This window comes from Chaetodon trifascialis, chromosome 11 (assembly GCF_039877785.1).
Source record: "Chaetodon trifascialis isolate fChaTrf1 chromosome 11, fChaTrf1.hap1, whole genome shotgun sequence".
NCBI classification, from domain to species: domain Eukaryota; kingdom Metazoa; phylum Chordata; class Actinopteri; order Chaetodontiformes; family Chaetodontidae; genus Chaetodon; species Chaetodon trifascialis.
In genome coordinates this window covers 20833308-20855000 of record NC_092066.1, presented here as the reverse complement: position 1 = coordinate 20855000, position 21693 = coordinate 20833308, and the positions used below count along the sequence as shown (strand labels likewise).

Genomic DNA, 21693 nt, shown 5'->3' with positions numbered 1-21693 from the left:
CATAGATTCTATGAGGGATTCAAAGGATTCTGATGTGTTACACAGATGCAATAAGATGCTGTCAAACTCCAACTCCTAACACGGAAGTTTCTGTTAAATAGCCCATCAAACTGCTGTAGCAGCCTGACGTAGCACATGTCACATTGTTGTAACAGTACCTGCATTCATGCAGCCTCACAGATCAAACTGTGAGTCGTATACATGCTTTAAGGCAGTGTAGATAACGTAAGTCTTCTCCAGGGACTTTTGTGCCTGGAAACATGCTGCTGCACTGAGTAGAATCTGACTATTTTTGTGTATTTCTTCACCACCAAATACCGTACGTTTAGGTTGTACCCCTAATTGAACTGTTAGCTTTTTTCTGTAAGTATACATGACAGTTTTGCTAAGTCCGTGTCTCAGAGTGACATAAATTGTACTTCTTTGGCTCCAAGACTGAAAGGGTTGAAAACCCCTGAGCCAGCTTAAATCAGTGACACATACAAATAGCATAAAGGCCTTAAACTCAAGGATTTTCACTTGTGGCTCTTGCTGGTTGAGAGGCAGTTTATCTCCCAGAGAGTCACATTTAGCCCCAGAGAGTTGTCTTTCCTTTCCTTGGCACTGTGAAATCATCCCGTTCTTCTTTTACCTCCATTAAGTCTGTGCACCTCTTATCTCCACCTCCCTGTCCCCCTGTGTAGATGGCCACAGTCACATAAAGACAGATGTTTATAGCATTAGGAAATTGAACAACTTTTTAAATGTGTTTTTCTATAAATCAGCTGCGCTAAATGAATATTCATTGCAGAAAGGATAATGGAAAGATGTGTGTTGTTGGGAGAAAAGGAGAATCTTTTTTTAAGAGGGAAACTTTTTTCTTTTTCCTTCCATCTCCAAGGAAAGAGAGCCCCTCGGCCCCTTGGCAGAGTTTTGTGCTTGACTGAGCGACAGAGGGCTTTATTGGAGCTGTTAAAAGAAAGAGACAGCCTTGTTTGAGGGACAACCCCCGTCCAGTCCGGTCCGGCCCAGAGTCTACTGGTGCTTTATAAGCTAGCTGGCTAATCAAGGCTAAATGGCTTTTTACAAGCTCAGAACTAATAAGAGGAGAGGGTAAAGCAGTTTATAGGGCATAGAGTGGCGAGTCAGGCTCCGAGTCCCAACTAGGTCTTTATAGACACGGGACAGTGATGGGGTTACAGGGAGGAGCTAGAGCGGGTTGACTTTTCCCAGAGACCTAATGCAGGAAGAAACCCCCCCAACTACAACCTAAGCATTTCACATTCCCGTCAGCCTCAGCCACGCTGCCCTGTAGCTGATCCTGACATCTGATTTCCCTGTAGAGGAAGGAAAGCGGTGTGAATGTCGAAAAGAATCCTTAAACTATCTCATCATTTCATTGTTAAAGGGACAAAACCTGTCAGTCTCGATGTTCCTGTTTTAATGAATGGTGCAGAGGGGAAGAAACACCCAACTCAAAGCTTTAAAAGCCAGTTATTATTTAATCTAACAATAAAGTCTCAAAAAAATAGTGAAAACCCATTATAAGGTCCCAGAGTCCAGTGTGATGTCTTACTGCTTCATTTGTCCAACAGTCCAAATCCAGAAGATGTTCACACTAATGGTTAAATGATCAATTGTTGCAGCAAGTGATAGAAATGAAAGATATCTTTATAAACACAGTGAAATATTGTTCCTGTCCCTCCGAATGGCACTTATAATACTTAAGAACATACAGCTGCACGGACAAACTGTGAACTGTCTGTATTAAACACACAAAGACAAACATAGACAGACTACAGCAAAGAGCAGAGCTGCCTTCTACAACGCTGTCCATGGGATCGCCACTTGGCACATGCATAATCATAGGCTACACTGTCCAATCAAAATCGAGAATTCTCAGTCCTAATCTTAATTTATTTAAAAAAAAAAAAAAAAAGTAAGACATCATCAGTTTCTCCTCTTGTTCGATGTGAAGTCTGTAGTCGTGTCAGATGTCAGAGTTCCTTCCAAAAAGAAATTGAACCGACTGCAAACACAAGACTTCTCTGCTAAGCTTCACTGTGTGTGTTTGGAGCAGTCTGGCGATGGCCAGGCAAACCTCGAATGTTTAATTTTAATTTAATCTTCAATTTAGTTTAAATGTTCAATTTATTTTAATGAGCTTGTTTGATGACAGGAAATAAGACGTAAAACTGCTCCATTTGCATACAGTAAAAATGGATGTACAGAAACCCGGCTCACAGGAGGAAATTGAGAAAGTCCATTCTTATTTTCTTTTCCCTGCAGCCCCTGCTGCTTGAGGATGCGGCAAATGAAGCCATATCCTCGGCCACACACACACACACACACACACACACACACACACACACACACACACACACACACACACACACACACACACACACACACACACACACACACACAGCCACTTACCGTTCTCTTATGCTCTCGCCCTCCCTTCCCTCTCTCCACTTGTCCTTCTCCATCCAGATCAATACCATAGATCAGCTAGCTATCAGGCTGCAAAATGACCACATCACCATAAACACACACACTCGCTTCCTTTTTAAAACACGCGCACACGCAAACTGCTATTGCATCTTCCCAGAGAACGAGTGAATGGCTATCATAAACACCGGCTGGCTCGCGTGGCCTCGGCACGCCGCGTGAAATCATCAGCAGCAGCGGCGGCGTTGTGGTCCACGCATCGGCCGTATTGATTTAGTTATGGCTGCTTCATATGCTGTCGGACAGTGTTAAATGCACATTTCTGTTACCGTGCCGCACATTAATCTGCCTAAGAGGCAGGAAGACGGGTTGACGGTGGATGGGATGAAGTAAGGACGCGGAGAAGAGGACACATTGTGAGGGGGAGATGCAGAGGATGAAAGGGGAATATGAGATGATGGAAAAGGAGAACAGGGCACCTTATCTGAAGTCAAAACAGAAGAAATTTAAAGATAAAAAGGAGGGCAGAGTCGAGGAAGAGGTAAAGGGTGGTAGGGACACGTCACAAACATGTCATACTGCATCCTGAGCAGCAGAGACTTGGTTTGCTCTGCATAATGATCAGACGGCTGCCAATGGAAACCTGTGAATGGGAATGAAAACATACATTTGGTTAGAGTAGGGTCACAGAAGAGTGCATCAGTGTCGAGACTGAAAAAGCTGGAGACAAACAGAAGAGGAGATTCAGTCTCCTGGTGTCTTTGTGTCAGTGTGGAAGTCTTTTGAACAGCACTTTCAGATGTGTCTGTCTTTACTCTGTCAGTGCTGGCTGCTGTGGAATTTTACACACTGTCTCATGTCCATCAATGTGTCTTTTAGTGTCCAAACTAAACATCTCTCCTTTTGTCTCTCTTCCTGTCCCTCTCCTCCAGGGTAACAGAGGAGGAGTCCACGGCTACCACCATGGAGGCTCTGAAGGCTCGAATCAGAGAGCTGGAGAGGCAGATACTGAGAGGAGACCGATACAAGTGTCTCATCTGCATGGTGAGTATCACGTTCATGTGAACAGCGCTATGCCGATGGTCAGAAAGCGCTGTGGAAAACTTCATATCGTAGCACATGCAGGTGCGCCCATGGTTAGGAGGATTGGCAGTTGATGGTAGAGTTAGTAGTAGATGCTAAGCCCTCCAGGAGGATGCTGCTCTTCGCTCTGTTTGAGCTGAATCAACAGCGGTCTCCTCCAGCCGAGCAAATTTCCAACCAGTTGCACACACTGCCCCATGGCTGGATCCTCCAAAGTCCACGTTATAGGCCAAACACACAACAGATAACATGGGACAGATAACAATATCTGTCCCATGTCAGAAAATCCAAATCCTGTCTCCTTTTGCCCGAAATCACTGTATGTGGGATACAACTGGTTTCTGCAAACTGAAGTGTCCCACAACCCACTGCACACCGGACGGTTTCTGAAAGGAGATCCAGGCATTGTGTTTCAGCTTGTGGCCACAGAGTACTTTGTGTGAATTTGGACTGAAGTGGTCATCAGTCACTGGCAAACGCATCACACAGACATCACAGGATGTACACAGTGGAAGGCACTGCTCTTAAGTCAGATCTGAGCATTGTCCCCATTTACTACCTATTTACACTGACATTTGTTTGCCCATTTAAGACAGCTGCCTTGTGTTATACCTTTTTTCTTTACCTTGCTACATTAGTTTCGGTCTCTGAGGCCAGAAGAGGGGCAGGGCAGCCTGGTTCTCAGATCGTTTTGAGCAACCCATGCTCCCTTAAAGATTCAGCCCCAGAGTCAGTGATCACAGTGGCACACAACGGTAGTTTAAACAGTGTTAAGAGCGTTGTGTACCTTGCTGGAGGCTTCTTGAAGTGCGCATGTAGGAACTGTATGCATCTCATTTCTGCCTGAGGCAGTCTGAGTAGCTTTCTAAGCATATGAGTCGTGGTGTTGTGTTGCTGTGGCGTTTTGATGGTTGATGCTGCTGCATGGCTTTGCAAGTTGCCGAATGTGTGCTCCAGGCTCCAGTGCTAATGTTGGCTTGTTTTACCATCTGATTTAAACTGAGCACCTCGATGAGAAATGCGGATCCTCCCTTATATTCAGATGTATATTAAAAAATATTCATAATCGGGCAGCAGAGATTAAATCTAGGTGCTGGTGTAAAATGTGGAGATTTCTCTGAGCATTACAGCATGTAGAGGTGACCGATTGGACCGCCAGATCAATAATATAAGCCACATGTTCATCCATGAAAATATCAGGTAGAAAGACATTGTCAGTATTCATGTTGACCAGATGCTTGAGATGTGACGACACCTGCACTCCCCATCTGTGTTTATGTTCCCCACTTTGTGTCAAGTGCCCGTCCTGTCATCCCTCAAGCTTGTGGACAGTGCAGCATCGGCATCGTGTGTGTGTGTGTGTGTGTGTGTGTGTGTGTGTGTGTGTGTGTGTGTGTGTGTGTGTGTGTGTGTGTGTGTGTGTGTGTGTGTGTGTGTGTGTGTGTGTGTGTGTGTGTGTGTGTGTGAGAGTGTGAGAGAGAGAGAGAGAGAGAGAGAGAGAGAAGCGTGTAATTACCGACGCCTGCGTTTCCTAAAGGTCGCTGGGTGCCTGAGGTGACACGGAGGGCAAGGCACAGCGATCGATCACTCACTGCCCCATGGACACACGACTCTTCTCCGCTCATCTGTCACTGTCCCTCATCTCATATACACACACACACACACACTCAGGCATCCAGAGAAACGCAAATATGTGTACAATGTACGTACACACACACACACACACACACACACACACACACACACACACACACACACACACACACACACACACACACACACACACACACACACGGGCGCCTTACATCTAATCTGTCTCTGTCCGTCTTGAACTTGTCACTGTGCTCCTTCGCTGTCACTGCGTCTGATGTGAAAGTCATGAGATTGCTCTAATTAGTCCGCAGTCAGGGAGTTTTAGAGGAGGTGGAGGTTTCTGCTGCAGCCTGCAGAGTTCTCGTTCAGTAACTCGAAGTGTTGTGCATGGATCGTAACCTCCCGGTGCTCAGGTAGTTGTATGGAAGTCGAAAACAAGTGCTCCCTTACTCCAGCCAAGTTGGCTCAAGTTGTCCTTTATCCTGTCCTGGTCCTGTAGTGAGCTCCATGCGGTGCTTTGGATTTCTACTTGCTCAGTGGATTTCTACTCCCATCTACTGGCCATTGTAGCAACTCAGCCTTGTTTTGTTCAGATTTCAGGAAATGAGAGTTTTGCAAGTACATTTAATCTTATAATACGAGGCACTCTTTGTAAAATTTGCCCTGAACAGAGAAACAGAGCTTCCATGTTAATGTAAAGCTAATGTGAAGATGTAAGACTGATGCTTGGTTATACTACATATCTGCAAAGTCACCCAGTAACTGAATTAATACCAGGCCAGAAATCAAAGTCTTACAACAGAATCAGTTTTTTGCTCTAGTGGCACTTTGAGCATGTAGTTGTACACCATTACAGCATTTTATAGCATATTATGAAAGATAGAAGTGACATTTTCTCAAGAGTAAAATAGTGACCAACATTAATGCTCACCACACCCAGCTGAGCACGTTTTTGTGTTGGCATTGTTAATGGAAGTTAGTGGGTAACTAATTGGTAATTAGTGGAATAGTTGATTGAGAGGTGATTGAACTAGCAACTAGTTTAATAATAGACTAATCATTTTGAGTCATTTTTAAGAAAAAATGTAAAAACTCTCCTTAAATGTTAATATTTTCTGTTTTCTGTCATGTTCTATGATAGTAAACAGAATATCTTTGGGTTTTGTTCTCTTGGTGAGACAAAACGTGACATTTAAAAACTTAACCTCATCTGTTAGAAAGATGTTAGACATTTCTCACCATTTATTGATAATCAAAGTAGTTCTTAGTTGCATGAATTGAGGAACACTCCCATGTCAGCGTCATCACAGTGAGCACCATAGCCATGCATCCCCACCTTGGAGCATTCTTGTGTCAGTGAAAGTCGGTGTATGATGAAGACATTTATCCCAATATTCAAATGTCATTAACTCCACCTTCAAGAGCAAACACAGTGAGCCTCCATAAAAATCCAGAGCGTTGCCTTGACGGCAACAGAATAGATCAAATGCAGCAGTGATCATAGCGCCACCTCATACCGAGTGACCGAATGACTCTGCTTGTCCTTTGCGAACACCCTTCAGCAACTTCGCCAAGTCATCAGCATTAGTTTGTCATTTGGTATTATTTGACATTGTGAGCAGCGATGGAGAGTCCTCATAGCAGTTTGCTCATTGGCTGTCCAGGCTGTCCGTGCTCTCGTGTGTGTGCGTACGGGATGGGTCAGTGTGTTTGGCCATGCGCGTGTTTGTTGCACTGTGGAGTACAAGCCCGCCTCTATGATTAGCTGCCACCTTTCGCCCCCTCTCCTCCCCCACCCCCACCCCTCCCTTCCGCAGAGGAAGCCTGCTATCCAATCAGGTGCGGAGATCAAGAGCCTAGGGGCGTGGCCAGGGCCCCGGCCACTGGCCAATGAGGTCGGAGAGAGGCAGCCTAAGTCCCTCCCCCTCGGCCTGTACTGCCTGTACAGGGGCCTTGTGATTGGTGGCTACGGCAGCGGCATAAAGAGGCTCCTCCCACAGCCCCTACGGAGGGTAAGGCACTCCCTCCCTCCCCCCCGCTCCTCTTCCTCCCCCCTCCCTTCCTCCCTCATCTCTCCGTTCTTTTCGAGTGGAAAAGAAAAGAGCGCCCATCAGATTGCGTTCATTCATGGCTTTCTCCCTCATCTTCTCCCCCCTCTGCCTGCTTCCCTCCGTCTCTGCTCGTTGCCTGCCCGATATCGTGTCTGTGCGTGTGTGTGTGCAGGTTGCCGGTTCAGTTGCCCCACATGCTGCCTTGCTCAGTGGTTCTGTGGCTGTTGGCTGTGTCGTTCCATGGTTAGTGGTTTGCTGCTGTCGGTCAGGGAATGTACGGTGTTGTTCTGGTTGTTGTTGACTGGCTGGTGTGTGCTTTGACTCTGGTCTAATTTCATTTGTTTTTTCCTCCCTGTCTCTTTGTGTTCGTAGGACTCCTACACGATGCCGCTCACCTCCATCCAGTGCTGGCACGTCCATTGTGAAGAATGCTGGCTCAGGACTCTGGTATGTACAAATTCACACACTTGTCCACACACACTCACACACACGCGCACACACTCCGTCGTGCTCCAGGGCAGCTCCTCGTGACATCCAGTTATTGCAGCCTCATTTCATAGTCGGTGAGTTTCTGTCTGAAGCAGGGCCCCATAGGGAGGAACTAAAACGGAATATTCCCCAAATGACCTGTTCCCTCACTGCACACACACACACACACACACACACACACACACACACACACACACACACACACACACACACACACACACACACACACACACACACACACACACACACACACACAATCCAGACAATGTAAACACTTGTAGTTCTCAGTAGGGGAAAGCTTAGATGGAATGGTCCCCAAAAGGCTCTTTAAAATGTTGGAATAAAGTGGTCAACTTGAACTTCCAATGAGTTCTGCACAGTGCCTTGGGTCCACACACACACACACACACACACACACACACACACACACACACACACACACACACACACACACACACACACACACACACACACACACACACAGTGGTTTTGTTGGTTATTAGTTAGTCTAATATATTCAGTAGTGTGTAATTAGCTGGTGCTAATGTGGTAAATGGAGCGCAGTGTTTCTGCTGCTGGGAGGAAAAACAGTCTCCTCATTGGCTCTTTGGTTTCTCTGTTATCTCCTATTTCCTCCACTTGTCCTCCATTGTTGTCTTTTTTCCTCTCTCACCTCACTGTCTTCCCTCTTGCATCCCTCTAGCCTCCTCCTTCTCCCCTCAGTGGCTCTTTCCATTAAACACCATTAATTGCCATTTGTGACACGCGTCAGCAGTTACTAACAAGCGGTTCCCCACCATTAGCTCCCTTTGATATTATACTTGCAATTATAAATACAGTCTTGGCATAATTACAGGACCAAACACAGAGAGAGAGGGACAGAAATTAATGACCAAAGGATTGTGCAAATTACTGTGCCTCATTCATGAAAGGCTCATATGCACGTGTGTGCTTTGTTCAACGTGTGAATTTTGTTCTCATTTGTCTAAAAGTCAAATCTACATCATGGACCCACAGTGAACTCAACGGCCTGTAATAGTTATGTGGCATGTCCCAAGCCACGAAACAAAGTGCAGCAGAGTTGGTATTGAGTATCAAATACTAAATACTAGTTTTAGTATTTTTAATGACCACAGAAGAGCTGCATATTGTCGATCCAGAGGTAGCGATGTGGCCCAGAGAATCTCTTGACAATTTGTATGGACAGTCCTGTCTGGGAAGAATTTGAAATATTAGTGTAAAAGAAATCAGCTTTATGTAGAAGGACACTCAACATGGTTACAGGAGTTTTGTTTCACTTCCAAGCTCAGGTTGAACCTGTGCAACACAATGCCTAAGTCCCCCCCTCCAAGTGTCTGCGGCCACTAAGGATTCAGCATTGAGATGTGCTGATGACTGTCTGGAACATGCATCTAATATAAGATCAATACTGATTCATGGAGAAATACATGTGAATACAAACAGTGTGCATGTTTTAGAAATTACTTTAAGGGTTTTCTTTCACTGAGTGTAGGAAATCATTGTTGAATGAGGCCCATTGTTTCCATGTGCCATGTATCCGAGTGCTCTGTGTGTGCGTGCACATGCGCGCATGCTGCCGTCACTGGTCTAATGTATGGCGCATTAAACTCATAGCCTGGAGTCAGCAATAAAAACAGGAGGGCCAAGCTGATCAAAGTAAATGCCTGGGAATCTAGTTAACGTCAGCTCAGCCCCTCGCCGCTTTAATGAGCAAGGCAGCTGGAGCGCAGCGTGACGGGCACGCACTCACACACACTTCTCGCCCACACTAAACAGGAGCGCGCAGCTTCGACAGACGTGCAAACAAACAGGGGGAAGGCTCCATCACACGGCGTATGAGATGGAAACATGCAGCTCTCTTGTGTGATGGAGCATCTTTGAGTCTGATCAGGCAGAGTTCTTTGGAGACATCATGTCCTACAAATGAGTCTCTCTTAACAGGAATGTAGGATTAGACCTCATCGATCACACGTTCATGTGGTTTCCAGTCTAACTGAAATGGAAACCAGACTGATCACACAGTACACGTGTTAATGAGAAGTCTCCAGGACAAAGACCTTATTTGGCTGAATTGTCTGTGAAAGTTTAGACATTTCACATGAGTGAAGCGCTGACAGGTAATACCAGGGTGAGACTGAGGAAAAGTTTTGTAACTTTGCCAGTGCATCCATAAGTGTTGCTGGGTTATGAACCTCGGCACCTTTTTAGAAACCAGCTAATATGAGTCAGCACCACAAAACTGACATTGAATATCTGTCAGATTCACCTTCAAGTCGTCTGTTTTTTGACCATATCGGACCTGATTGAAGTCTAGACGATGCCAATTTCATTAAATGTTTAAAGGTTTTAATTAAATGTTTTGGAAGCCTGTGTACATCCATTTTAACACCACCCTAGACTTCCACACATCCTCCCTCTTCTGCCTTTCTTCACCTCCACCTTCCTTCTTCTTTCCCCTCTCTTGAGGCTGTTTTGACCACTCTGGAGCCACAAATCCTCTTAGCAGGAGGGTGTGAGATCTGTCAGACTTTTGCACCACCTCAGTCCTCCCGTGCGTGTGTTCATCCTACAGACTGCCTTAGTCTATGCACCTACTCCAAAGAGTTTATTCAGTGGCTTACAGGAAAAGAAGCCTATAAATCTTTGGGGTCAGACTGTACATTTGTTCAGGAGTGCAGGGATTGGGAAGGTGCAGGTACTCCAGTTATGACATCCCTGCATTCTGCTGTACCTGTGTTACATATCACACACACACTGTTTTACACACCTTCTACACACATTACAGTGGACTGATGAGGGTCCCCACATACCAAAGAGACACTTTTGTGAAAGGTGATACTCAGTTTTGTAGCTCAAATACATCAAACAAGTCACTTTTCGTGGGGGTGTAATATGTGGAATGGCATTAAATCATAGGAAGGGAAGAAGAAGTCATGGAAGCTTCTTTTATAGTAATTATTAGCAAGACTTGTATCATAGCCGTAAGCTAACAGAACATAAAAGAAGTAATTGCTGCAGCTTCCTTTCAAAGTTAACTCCAGATGTAAGACTATACTTGATTTATTTACATAATCTGTTGTGACTTTTATTTTTATTCGTACATCTGTGACCAATGCTACACTGAAAACTGTTGGTGGGGAATGTGCCTGCAGCCAGCGCTCACCACCCAACCCAAGAAAGGTGGAGGACAGCAGTAGAGACCACCCACTCTGTATGCTGTTGCGCTGTCAGCCCTGTGTTGCATATTATCACCCGCTGCTTTACTGCAGATGGCATGCTATCAAAGGAGCGCGCAGGGAGAGGGAGAGGGCTGAAGGGAGGACTCCTTCACACAGAGGGCAGATTTTGGCTCACCTGTCAAGCACTGCGAAAGACGCATGCAGCCCCCGTACAGATCAGTTTGTACTGTATAAGGAGAGCATAGTTTAGTGTGTCTTGTACTAAATGTGGTCTGCATGGAGTTGAAGCTGGTCGGCTGGATTCAGCTGGTGCCAGTCCAGCAGGTCTGTTTGCTCCAATCAGAGTCATGTTAGGAGAGAGCCACTTTACAATGATGTGAAACAGAGAGTGTAAACAATAAAGGTCTTAACGTTTGCTTTGATAAATCAAAAATGTCGACACATTTTCTGACCTTTGACTAATAGATGCATTGACTAATCATGTCAGCACTATGATCATGACCTGAACACAGTTCCCCCGCAGCAAAACTAACTATTGTCCCTCCATCCATCACAGGGGAACAAGAAGCTGTGCCCACAGTGCAACACCATCACCTCACCCGGAGACCTGAGGCGTGTCTACTTGTAAAGAGCACACACAACCCCCTCCGCCTCGCCCTACCCCCAACCCTCGCCTCTTCGTCCTGCCAATCCATCCCTCCTCTCATCTTGGATTTCACCGCCCTCCCTGCTGACCATCGTTTGTTTTCCCTCTCTTGTGGCCCGGGGTCGGCAGCTCCAGACCCTCCAAGAGCGCACAGAGACGAGACGGCTGTTTTTGAGACTCCACTGGCTCTTTCAGGAGGTCAAAACTGGATGAAACCGAATGACTGAGCAGAACTCACTGACACTCTGGCTGGCTGCCTGACCACCCAAGAAAAAAAAATGAAACCACAGAGATCTACAATCGCACTGGTCAACAGGCTTGTTTCCCTCTGCCTCACTGACATGACTCCCTGTACATGTAACGGGGTATCCACTGAAGGACTTTAGTCAGTGGAGACCATCGACACCCAGCTAAGCCCTGCTGAGACCTGGTAGCTTCATGCAGCTGGAGCTGAAAGGAACTTCTGAATACAGAACATAAAGACTTGTTTTTTCCCCTCTAGCTCTTCTTTGACATTTTGGTGGTGCTGGACAACGGGCTCTACCCTGAAGACTCAACAGAAAGCTTGTTTTTTGGTTTTTGTTCCCTGTTCCAGAGAGAAAACTCTTATCTACATGCCCCTGTTGCATATGAGAATTTAAAAAAAAAAAGGGCCTGGCCACTAAAACTGAGCTTTCAACCAAACTGAGAATAACCTCACAACCTTGAAAAGGAGTTTGACACTCCTCCTCCTCCTCTCCACCACCACCACCTGTTCTTCTCACGAGCCCCCCCCCCCCTCCCGTCTTCCCTCTTTTGTGGTGTTCTAGTGAAGTAAACCAAAATTTCTCCCCCTTCAAGATGCAGTGCAAGCACATGTAATATAGTTCTATGTATGTTTACAATGTTGGGTGTAAATGACATAGAGTTCTCACACACACACACACACACACACAGACACAAACACATGCACACACACATTACTATCAGCAGACACAAACAGAAGTATATAATATCAAAGTCCTGTTTTTAGTTGGAAGGGTTTGGGAATGATGTTTGGGGGAAAAAATGGCTGGAATAAAAGAAGCCTTCTGTATTTTTAAAAAAAGATCATTTGAAGATCCATTGGAGTTTTATTTCACTGTACAGGAATTAAAAAATTTAAGTAATAATGGACTGCTCAAGACTAGATGGTCAAGATTTAGGTGGTGTAATTTTTTCTGCAGAGTACCCAAAAAAAAATCAAGGAAAGATCTTTTTTAGTTTTATCGAATGGTGAGATTTCCTACACTGCAAACAAGCAGAGCGATGGAACTGCTCTTTAGTTGCAACACTGTCCAACTGAGCCTCTTCTTTTAACCTCCATCTCTGCTTCCTCTCATTCGGAGTAACGCCATGCTCAGATCATAGTCTAGAAATGTTTTGTTTTACCCCTAAGTGTCTCAAAAGAAAGCTTTTTTCCATTGTTCCATCATATTGCTATGCTGCAAAAAAGGTCCAAAACTGGCAACCCCGAAGGGCAGGTTCTTTCAAGCTATAACGGATGAGGGAAGTCTCTGGAAAGTAAGGATGGTCAAGGCTGAACTGACAACCTCCAGAACCCGCAGCATTTACCCCCTTCCCTTTACTGCAGCAGCAGCAGCAACCAAGGTGGTGGTGTGCTTTGTGTTTGTAAAACTATGTATTCTGTGACGTCTGTATTGTTGTAAGAAATGCTGAAAAAAAAAGAAAAAATAAAACTTCTCAAATACCGCGAGTTGTCTCGTTCACACACGAGGAAGATGGTGTTGATGCAAAAGACACACTTCTTATTTTCCAGTGATTCTTAATAGACTGTGTGCCACCTCGCTGTCAGCAGGGCTCAATCCATCACAGCAGGACAGTTCTGGGACACAAAGCATGAGTTGATCAGCTCTGATCAGCGTTCATTGATGACCCTTCTTTCTCCGCTCTGCTCCCTTTGGTTTCACCTGGTAGATGAATACTGAGCTGGAAAACAGGGTGTGATGCGATGCTTTTGCATTCACGCTGTGATTCGTATAAGTACCTCAAAATTGGCCTTAAACTTAGAGTAGGCAGTTGGTTTTGTCATTGTTGGGTAAAAAGTCCATAATAATGCTTCATCATATTTAAATTCAGGAAGTCTGAGAGACAAAGTTCTGCACCTCCTCTTGGTTTAGAAAGTCCAGCCTGTGACAGGAGACCATTGGCTGTTCACATACAGTTCAATTCAGTATACCTTTATTAGTCCCGCAAGGGGAAATTCCAATTTACAGCAGCACCAGTAAAAGATAGATTAGATAAAAACAAGAAGTATATACAAAAGAGTGTAAGAAAAATAGATTATTATTACATTACATTATCTTAAATTATAAATTGTATTTGCAGACTGTTATGTACAGGATGGATTGCACAGATTATTTTGAGTAGTTTTTGTCACTGATGGAGCTCCACAGTGCAGTAAGTGTGTGTTGGAGGGGGTGGGAGTCATTGACTGTCATGGAGGACAGCTTGCCTGTCATCCTCCTCTCCCTCACCTCCTCCACCTGTTCCAGAGGGCATGCCAGGACAGAGCTGGCCTTCCTGATGAGTTTGTCCAGCCTCTTCCTGTCAGCTGCTGTGATGCTGCTCCCCCAGCAGACTACACCACAGAACAAGGCAGAGGCCACAACAGAGTCATAGAAGGTCTTCAGGAGTGCCCCACGCACCCCAAAAGACCTCAGCCTCCTGAGCAGATAGAGTCTGCTCTGTCCTTTTTTGTAAAGTGCAGTGGTGTTAGGAGTCCAGTCCAGTTTGTTGTTCAGATGAACAACCAGGTATCCAGGTATAAGATGTCACCATCTCAATATCCCTTCCCTGGATGTCCACTGGTGATGGGGGAGAGTACGGGTGCCAACGGAAGTCCACAACCAGCTCCTTGGTTTTTCCAGCATTGATCAGCAGGTGGTTCTGCTGACACCAGTCCACAAAATCCTGGATGAGTCCTCTGTTTGACCTGTCGTCCCCATCTGTGATGAGGCCGACAATGGCAGAGTCATCAGAGATCTTCTGCAGGTGGCAGGTGGGTGACAGGTGGGAAAAGTCAGCTGTATAGAGGGTGAAGAGGAACGGTGCCAGCACCGTTCCCTGGGGGGCCCCTACACTGCAGAGGAGAGTCCCTGACACACAGTCCCATGTCCTCACATACTGTGGGCGGTTGGAGAGGTAGTCCACTATCCAGCATGTGAGGTGTGAGGCTCCAGCTTATTTCTCAGGATGGCTGGCCTGATGGTGTTGAAAGCACCGCTGAGGTCCAGGAAAAGGACCCGAACAGAGCTCCCAGGCAACTCCAGGGGAGACAGGGCTCGATGGAGACTGGTACTACCACAAATTAACTGACACAGGACACCCGAGGCCAGCTATTATTAACAGGTAGCTCTGTGGTCGTATTATGATGTCTGCTGTCTGCAGTGAACTTCACTAGAAACTGATGACAGCATGCATAACCATTGTATAGATGGTGGGGGTGGGTGTGGGGGGTCAAGAGGGCCTCAAATGCATTGTTTCCATATTTGCATCTGTGTTTTTGTTCGCTTCCTATCCCCCTATGTTCTTACATCGCTCAGGCAAGCCGGCTGAGACACAGGCCTGTGGAAGATGCTGCAATGCTAAAGCCTGTTTCCCATAAGGTGCAAAAAAACCACATGTATGTGTGTTCGATCATTGACAGAGTGACTCATTAAGACAAGTGTTGTCAGATGCTAATAAAGTTTTATTGCAAGGGAGGAAACCACAGCGGGAGGTGAGTCTTGCTTAAAACCCAACTGTTTTGTGATCAGTTTCGGATGGCATGGCGGCATGTTGGTTACGCTGATCCTAAAAACCGCAGTGTCTCATGTCACATTCCAGAGTAAATCCACCCCAAACCTATAGAGTGTGAATGTGACGATTATGTCAAACTTTGTTGCTAAATATGCTTAAATGATGTGATAATGTAACCCCCAACCCTGCAGCATCAGACAGCTATGCTCTGCAGCATTTACATTTTTTACTATGAAACCATAGACTAGCTGGCAGCAGGTGCAAGGACATGAAAAAAGACCTGACACAGACCTTCATTTGTCATTGTATCATACCATGACATCAGTCCTCTAGGATGTTGGTTAGTCAGTTAAGGTGGTTTGTGGTGAACAGGGCTGCTCCCTTTCCTCTGCTTGTGAAGCAGATCCAGAAGACAGCATTGCCATCTAGAGGAAAATGCCAGCGTGTGTGTGTGTGTGTGTGTGTGTGTGTGTGTGTGTGTGTGTGTGTGTGTGTGTGTGTGTGTGTGTGTGTGTGTGTGTGTGTGTGTGTGTGTGTGTGGCTCCATGTGTCTTGTTAAACAGTGTTATAGAAACCAACCCTGCCAAACATCAGAGCTCATTTAGCAGCCACCAGTAACATTAATTGGCAAGAATTACAACAATATGATCTCTCTCACCACTACTTTGTGCTCAGATCTGCATCCAAACCTTAAACAAGACCAAGGTGAGGCCTTATTAGACCCAGCCCTGTCCAGTAAGCGCTCCTGTAAGTGCTGTCAGATGCTAATAAAGTTCTGGTGAATGTAGTCAACCACAGCAGGAGATAAGCTTTGTAGAATATTCTGGAGCTGTGTTGAGTGTCTGCACAAAACTACTGCAGTGTTTGTGTACATGAATCAGTCGTGCTTTGTCAGTTATTTATTGCTGCGTCAGTCATGCATCCAAGCACATGAAAACTCCCCCTAAAAAAAACCTCTTTCAGGGAGATAGAAATGTATAAGGCACGCTCAAACCACCACATATCTGCTCTTTGCTTGGTGGGATTTCAGGGCAGTTTAACGGTATGGTAGGTCAGGGCTAGAGACGGGTGTCACCTGTCAGAGGATTAGTAGTTGTATGACTGCAAAGCCTAACAATAGGTCAAAACATCATTTAACATTAATACTGGGCTTCTATGGGAACACTCACTCAATTTTTTTCATCTCAGGATGTGTATTTAAACATTGGCATGTGCTGGCATTGGGATCACTGGTGCTGCACTCTCCTGGTTCACATCATACCTCACTGACCGCCAACAATTCGTGCAATTAAGGAATCACAAGTCTGAGTGTTCAGCTGTTTCACTGGGTGTCCCCCAGGGGTCAGTCTTGGGTCCACTTCTTTTCATCATTTACCATGGGATCCATTTTCACTGCTACGCTGATGACACACAGGTCTACATCTCTTCCAAACCCAATAAAACCGAGGCCGTGCTCATCGACTCCAAATCCACCCTCACCAAATCACAACACACCCCAGCTCCATCCATCACGTCGACAGATTCCCTGTACCCTTCTCCCCCCAAGTCAAGAGCCTCGGCATCATTCTGGACAGCACCCTCTCATTTGTACCTCATATTCAGAACATCACACGGACTGCCTTCTTCCACCTTCACAACATCTCCAGACTCCGCCCATCACTGTCCCAATCCAGCACCGAAATCCTGGTTCACTCATTTGTCACATCCCACATTGACTATTGCAACGTCCTCCTCACTGGACTCCCCACCAAACTCATTAACAGACTGCCAATCATTCAGAACTCGACCGCCCGGATCATCACACGCACCAAATCATCTGACCACATCACCCCTTGTTCTCATCCAACTTCACTGGCTCCCCGTACAATACCAATATCCACTATATACAATATCCACTATAAAAACCTTCTCCTCACCTATAAAGCCCTCCACAACCTAGCCCCCACTTACCTCTTTGACCTCCTTCATGAATACACCCCCTCCCGCACCCTCCACTCAACCTCTGCTGGACTGCTAACCATCCCCACGTCACGCCTCAGTACCATGGGTGCTCGAGCGCTGGAACTTCCTCCCTCCACACATAAGACAGTCAGACTCCATCACATCATTCAAATCCCAACTCAAAACTCACCTGTTCAAACTGGCATATTCCCTCTGGACACTTTGCACTTCACTTGTTTTTATGTTGCTGTTTGTGATCATTTGCTTTTATTTTCTGTAAGGTTACCTTGGGTGACTTGAAAGGCGCCTCCAAATAAATTTTTATTATTATTATTATTTATAAGTAAGAGTTTCACATCAGCATTCCAGGTGTTGCCTCCCAGCAGTAGCATGTAGACCTATTTATGGACCCTGTGCACACAATTTCCAAAATTGGTCATCCCATCACACACCTGAATGTGAAAATTCTGCCTCTAGTGACTCCCAGTGGTAGAGTAAAATAAGACAGAAGAAGTCAAAAATGACTGGTAGTAATCAATTCAACTGCTTAGAGGAGCTTTAAATGAGTGAATTCAGCAACGTTTTGGTAATGATGTAGTCACACTGCTGTCGTGTGAATAGAAGCTTAAGATTGTCCTTTATGCATTTTTTATACACAATATACAAATACAGGATCTAATGAGTAGAATAGAGTAGAATAAAATTATTTTGTCACCAGGTTGTACAGCCTGGTGATATGTGAAGAAATGTGTGTGTCTGTGTGTGTTTGCGGCCAGTTGTGAGTCCCTTGTTAGATCCATGGAAATGTCTTCTGGAGGTCAGAGTGTGTGTCCTACTGTGGACATAGTATGGTGTGGTCATTATTGGCATTTTAGAAACACACACACACACACATGCACAGGCCAATCAATATGACAGTACTCTCCCTGCCCTGTCTTCCTTCCTGCACCTCCCATAGACAGCCATACACACAATACCTTCAAAATACACACATATAGACCCATAAATACACACTCACAAGTACACGCGCGCACAGTTTGACACAAACTGCATATTGATTCAATCACTGACTTACTCTGGGTGGATGAAGACAATAATATTGGCCAGTTCAACTAGACAGTGCGTGTGTGTTAAGCTCCAGGTCGGGTGCCAGAGGTACCAGGAAATCATTCCAAGAGGCGCCTGCAGACAGAGGCAGGAAATTGAACCAGTTGACAGAAGAACTCCCTCGAGGCTGGTTCAGAGTCATTAGGGCCATTTAGCTCATCAACTAGCTCCACCCAAAGCATGAGCTGAGTTCCCATGGTTTTTCTGTCCTTTTCACATTCTGTTGTGAGTGAGCTGAGCAAAACATCGTTGTTACTGTTTGTCAATACCAAATGAAATGGGTCCAATTTAAAACATGTACAGATGTACAGTTGATACGACACTTCAGAGGGCAATACTCTACTTTTTGCATTTATTTGACAGCTACTTTGAAGGTTGACTTTACATGCAAAACATATGAGTTGTATACAGGTTTATAGCACATGATGCACCATTATTGATGAAATACTGCACAGTATATTGAGTGCATTAAAATTTAGAAGTATTTAGAATTAGCTTCACCTCAAACAGCATTAACAAATGCCTCCATCTTTATCATCAATGATGATGGTCCAAATATATGACAGCTTTGCACCCTTGACAAGAAGAAGAAAATTGCTTTGGCCATGAAACACAAGGAATGGACATTAGACATGTGCACTTTGAGTCCAGATTTCAGATTTTTTATTCTAACACCTAGTTTTCATAATCTACAATGTAGAAAATAATCAAAATAAAGAAAAACCACTGTGTCCAAACAACATTTTTTAAAAATCTAATATCAGTTTACAAGCCTAGATAGGTATGTTTGCCACTTGATTCATATACTTTTGAGAAAATGTTTTATTTACTTATTTGTTGTCTCAGTAATATGTTGCAAGGACCTCAGTGTGTTCATGACTGAAACCTGTCCTCCTGCAATGACACTGTGTTTCCACTAGGTGGCAGTGCTTGATTGCAGACACCATCCCAAAACATTATCAGTCCTCTTCAACATTTAACTTCATGAAAGATTTAATATTTTCCATTTATATTTATTAATTTATGTATTATTATTTGTTATTATTATTACTACTACCAGTTTTTGTTGAAGAGAAAGGCAAGACGTGTGCTGGATTACCAAAAGCACAAATCAATATTAGCCCACTTTCTAATTTGCTGCAAACCTGGAACAGGTGCAGCATCAGGGTGAAGCACTCACTGAAACCCCATGAACAAATGTTTGGGCACATATGATCAATAAGCAACTGAACATATATCAAAAGCAGACATGGAAGGATACAGAGTACTTGAAGCTATATCACAATGACACATTGTCAGAACAGGACAGATATAAATGAAACAGCGGATGGATATAAATACACACTAAAGACCGCCTTGATTAAAGCAGGAATACTAGAATCCAATACGTGAAAAGGACAGAGAGCAAACATGAGGAGCGAGGTCATTTCATCTGTTTCATCTCCACCCTCTGTCCCCTTCACCACTCCTCCTTTCATCTTGGCAAGCCCCCAGGGGAGAACACTGGCCCTCTGTGTGTGTGTGTGTGTGTGTGTGTGTGTGTGTGTGTGTGTGTGTGTGTGTGTGTGTGTGTGTGTGTGTGTGTGTTTGGGGGGGGTTCTTGGGGTCTTGCCACAGGATCCCCGTATCTTGAAAGGGGGAGATGACAACATGAGATAATGGTGAAAAGAAGTAAAAGGGGATGTGTGGAACATGAATGTGTGTGTGTGTGTGTGTGTCTGTGTGTGTGTGTGTGTGTGTGTGTGTGTGTGTGTGTGTGTGTGTGTGTGTGTGTGTGTGTGTGTGTGTCAAAACCTGTGCTAGTCTACCTGCTCATCTTTACCCCCTCACATAGGCTGCAATGTTTGTGTCTGTGGCTCAGGTGAAAAACAAAAAGTGACTTTTCTACTAACATCCACCCGCACCACTGCACCCCTATGACCTGCTGTTGATTTACTTTACGCTACTTTATAGAAAACAGTTCATTTTGGGTGTGCATCGTGATCAGGGATCAATCATACATCATTTGCTGTATGTTTGCTCAACTTCAGGGGGAAAAAATTGACCAGACTTTTTAGAACGTTGTCATGTTTTATTTCACAACCACAGCTCAACATCTACAGTACATTTTAAGCTGAGAACACAGAGCACATCAAATGGACAGCATCTGTAGCAACAAGTAAAAATGAAATCCCTAAGATTTGCGTACAGAGGCTTACACATACATTATGATGCTAGCATCCCATCAGAAATACACCACAACTCATCACATGCACAGCTGCTGATGTTGCTCTTCGTTGTCATGACATGATTTCTTGATGTGCATGTTTCATGTAGTGTATGCAAAGCAAAACTCACATCCTGCTCCTGTGTTAAATAAAACAAGCAAGGCATGACCTGTGTTCACTGGCTGCTCGTGAGCTAATATCCACATCTTAATCCTCACTGTGCAGTTTGAAGACAAGACAAGCTGTTGACATAGTAGGAGGGGCGATAGATAAGAGCACGTCACATTCTACTGGTCAGTCAGTTTCCACGCTCATCCAAAACTCTGTGAGTTACTGTAGTTCATTTTGGAGGTTGTCACACAGCCTTTTTCTCAGTATTCGCAGCAAACCAACCAAAACGTTTATAAAGGCTAGATTGTAATGCAAATCTGCACAAAGACAAAATATCAAATGTTGAAACTGAGAAATTTCATTGTTTTCAAAAATGATATCCCCATTTAGAAACTGAAACATGTTTCCAAAAGGTTGGGACAGTTGTAAGAAAAGACTGGAAAAGTGGTGAAATGCTAAAGGAAAACAGCTGGTGGAACATCTCACAGTTAATCAGGTTCATGTTACTCACCTGTTGCCAGCAAAAGGTGAGTAACTGATTGGGTATAAAAAGAGCATCTCAGAGAGGCGCAGTCTTTCTGAAGTAAAGTTGGGGAGGGGTTCACCTCTCTGTGACAGACTGCTGGCAAATAGTGACACAATTTAAGAATAATGTTTCTCAACATAAAACTGCAAAGAATTTGGGGGTTTCATTGTCTGCAGTTCATAAAGTCAATAAAAGATTGAGGGAATCTGAAGAAATCTGGACACAAGGGACAAATCTGAAAACCAGTGTTGGCTGGCCGTGATGCTCAGGCCCTCAGACGCCACTGCACTGGAAACAGACACGATTCTGTAGTGGACATGACTGCATGGGCTCAGGAAGGGGCCATGCTGGCCTCAGGGAAGGCCGTGCTTATTTCACCAAGACAATGCCAAACCACACTCTGCATGTATTCCAACAGCAGTGAAAGAGCTAAACTGGCTGCCTGCAGTCCAGACGCGCTGAAAGTGTTTGGTGCATTATGAAACTTAAAATAGGACAAAGGAGACAACGAACTGTGGAGCAGCTGAAC

General features: G+C 44.8%; 1 protein-coding gene across 8 annotated transcripts in view; it reads left to right on the top strand.

Moving 5' to 3' along the window:
* The window catches only part of rnf220a (ring finger protein 220a), a 184041-nt gene extending 170818 nt beyond the window's left edge, over positions 1-13223 (top strand). For 5 of the 8 annotated variants that reach the window (XM_070973926.1, XM_070973924.1, XM_070973927.1 and 2 more), the window contains 3 exons: positions 3363-3474; positions 7530-7604; positions 11403-13223. In XM_070973926.1, coding sequence (XP_070830027.1) covers positions 3363-3474; positions 7530-7604; positions 11403-11474 — 259 coding nt within the window. In that variant the 3' untranslated portion in view covers positions 11475-13223. Of the gene's footprint in view, positions 1-3362; positions 3475-6923; positions 7119-7529; positions 7605-11402 lie in introns of all 8 variants that reach the window. The other 3 variants (XM_070973923.1, XM_070973920.1, XM_070973922.1) reach the window with 1 other exon arrangement.
* Positions 13224-21693: the final 8470 nt, after the last annotated feature.